Source organism: Solanum tuberosum, unplaced genomic scaffold, assembly GCF_000226075.1.
Source record: "Solanum tuberosum cultivar DM 1-3 516 R44 unplaced genomic scaffold, SolTub_3.0 scf00118, whole genome shotgun sequence".
NCBI lineage: Eukaryota > Viridiplantae > Streptophyta > Magnoliopsida > Solanales > Solanaceae > Solanum > Solanum tuberosum.
The window spans coordinates 129,474-132,008 of record NW_006239043.1 but is presented as its reverse complement, the minus strand read 5'-3'; the positions used below and the strand labels follow the sequence as shown (position 1 = coordinate 132,008).

The 2,535-nt window shown below is 34.2% G+C and overlaps 1 protein-coding gene across 11 annotated transcripts in view; it reads left to right on the top strand.

Moving 5' to 3' along the window:
• The first annotated feature begins 823 nt into the window (after window positions 1–823).
• Window positions 824–2,535, top strand: part of LOC102599064 (glycine-rich RNA-binding protein 4, mitochondrial) — a 6,428-nt gene continuing 4,716 nt past the window's right edge. For 5 of the 11 annotated variants that reach the window (XR_001473781.1, XM_015309917.1, XM_015309919.1 and 2 more), the window contains exon 1: window positions 824–991. Coding sequence is in view for 8 of the 11 variants with exons in the window: in XM_015309917.1 (XP_015165403.1) it covers window positions 898–991 (94 nt within the window). In the remaining 3 variants the exon portion in view is untranslated. Of the gene's footprint in view, window positions 2,521–2,535 lie in introns of all 11 variants that reach the window. The other 6 variants (XM_006350109.2, XM_015309921.1, XM_006350110.2 and 3 more) reach the window with 3 other exon arrangements.

Genomic DNA, 2,535 nt, shown 5'->3' with positions numbered 1-2,535 from the left:
GTTAATTCTCTAAACTAGTTAATATGAATTTTAAGTTAGATACATTGTAATTTATTATTTTTTTGCTTAGAAAAAATATTTTTTGATAGTTTCAGATACACTATTTATCATATTAGATACATGTAAATTAAACATCTATAGCATACATATAACATCATGCTTAGATACACGAAATAATCATATCAGATACGCATCACATAAAAATAAAAATAAATTGCCATGTATAGATACATTGAATGAAACATATTAAATATATGAAATAAAAACTAAGATACATAAGATTAAAAATAAACTGCCATGTATAGATATATTGAATGAAACATATTAAATATATGAAATAAAAACTAAGATACATAAGATGAATTGTATGACCATATACATGGCATATATATTGCAACTAAAATAATATATCGGTGGGGATGAGGGGTGGGGATAGACGATTTACGGAGGAGGTTTGGGGGGGGGGGGTTTGATGAGAGAGAAAGATATTTGGACCATTAATTTTAATTTTTAAAATGTAAAGATAATTAAGCAATCCTAATTTTAAGGGATTTGTGTATCTAATTATATTTTTAAAAATATATGGTATAAAATATTAAAAGTGGTAATATATGTAATTGTTTAAAAGTAGAGGTATTATTAGTATATATAGTAGGGATGTATGTCTAATTAGGTAGTTTTTCCAATTATAAATGTGTTCCCATGGGCTTATTAATGGACCTACAAAATGACATAATGGATCTCTCTTCAGATCCAATTTTAAAGGCCCAATTCATTGACCCGAAAAACCCCAAAAATAGAAGAACACACTTATTTTGAACACCTGAAGAAAATCTTCAACAATTCAAGAACACAAGCAAAGAACAAGATTTTTCTTCTTCTCTGTAGTGGCTTTCAATGCAACGTTTCAATGAATTCTTCCTAAATTATCAAACCCCACTTGCTAGATTTGTCACTTCTCGCCATTCTTGCAGCAAATTGTTCATTGGAGGTCTGTAGTGATACTATGATTCTGTTTCTTTACTTGTGTATCATGATTGGCATATAGTTTTTTGGGGTTTCTCGCCCGGTATTCGGTACCTGTATTGGGGTCCCACTAATTCTGGGAGTTCATACCAGGTCGAAACCGAGAGCTCTAGTTAAGAATGAAGGGGTATATGGTATGGGCGTATAGTTTTGAAACTATATGGTTGTGTTTAGTTTTGTATTCCTAAATTCAGCTTAAATGTTATGTATTACCTTTTCTTGAAAAAATAAAGTTCAAATTTTTAGTCATATTGGCATAGCAATTGAACAGTTCTAGTTGGGGCTCTGGCATAGCTCTATTTGGGTATGTTTCTTTCTAACAATGTTAAATTTTTTGTCTAGGATTCTGTTTTAGAGTTTCTTGGAAGATTAAGACTGCTAAGTAAAGTTGGAGCCCGCTTGGTTAGCTGGATTTAAGTAGCTTTTATGCACTGGGGGAGCTGAATTTATGTACAAGCAGTTATGTGTTTAGATAGAAGTGTTGTTACGTGTTTAGATAGAAGTGTTGTTACGTGTTTAGATAGTCATATTTACACCTTAGGGATAAAATAGCATTTCCAGAGAGGATTCTTTTGAATAGTTGGGTGAGGTATAGTTCAGCAGTATTTCTGTGGGACAGAGATGTGGGATGTAAAATGAAAGTTGATATCGATAATTAACTCTGTTTTGTGGAGTTAGTATTTGAAGCACCGTGATAATGTATGTTGTCAGTGCAGAGATTTTCCTGTCTCTTGCTAAGTATTTTAGCTTGGATGAGTCCTTTTGACTACTCTGATGCACGTGAAGCTAAAGATTTCTTCTTGTGTCTCTCTGTGCTTAGTTGATTTCTTCCTTGATGTTTGATGTACTAGATTCATTCTTGAAAATATCTGATCTTTCCATATTAATGATTTTTCGTTCTTACAAATTTTAATGTGGCAGTCTGTGAGAGGTAAAAGAGTGCTTCTGGCAGTTTCAAGAAATCCTCTGTTTCAGTTTCGAGATGCGGAGACAATGGGGTTCATTCCTCTGCCTTTCTCCACTTCAAAATCAAACTTGGTTACACAACTAGGTTTCAAACTTGTGAGTTGTGACATGCAGCTACCACACATCCAGCAGCGTACTACCTTTGCTGTTGAACCAAAACCAAGGTGTTGTGTTAAAGTTAGGTTCTTTTTCTGGTCACTTAGACGACAGACATAATTTGCTTCCAGGGGAGGTTGTTTTGGTTGGGTGTGTGGGATGGCGGAGAGCTCTTTGGATGACAGTTTTATCTTGTTAATTGAGCAAAAGTAGCACCGGAATTAAGATCTGATGATGGATTAGCGGTAACATGTTTGCACTAGAGTACATAGGGAACCTAAAGCCTGAAAAAACTGCGATTGCATTTTAAGCTCAAATCCAGATGAACACCTTGTTGTCATATCTAAAAACTTAAGGACAATGCAAAGGATGATAAATTTGGATACTTGTTAACGCGAAATCTCCTCTCTACCACACAAAGGTAGGGGTAAGGTCTGCGTACCCCCC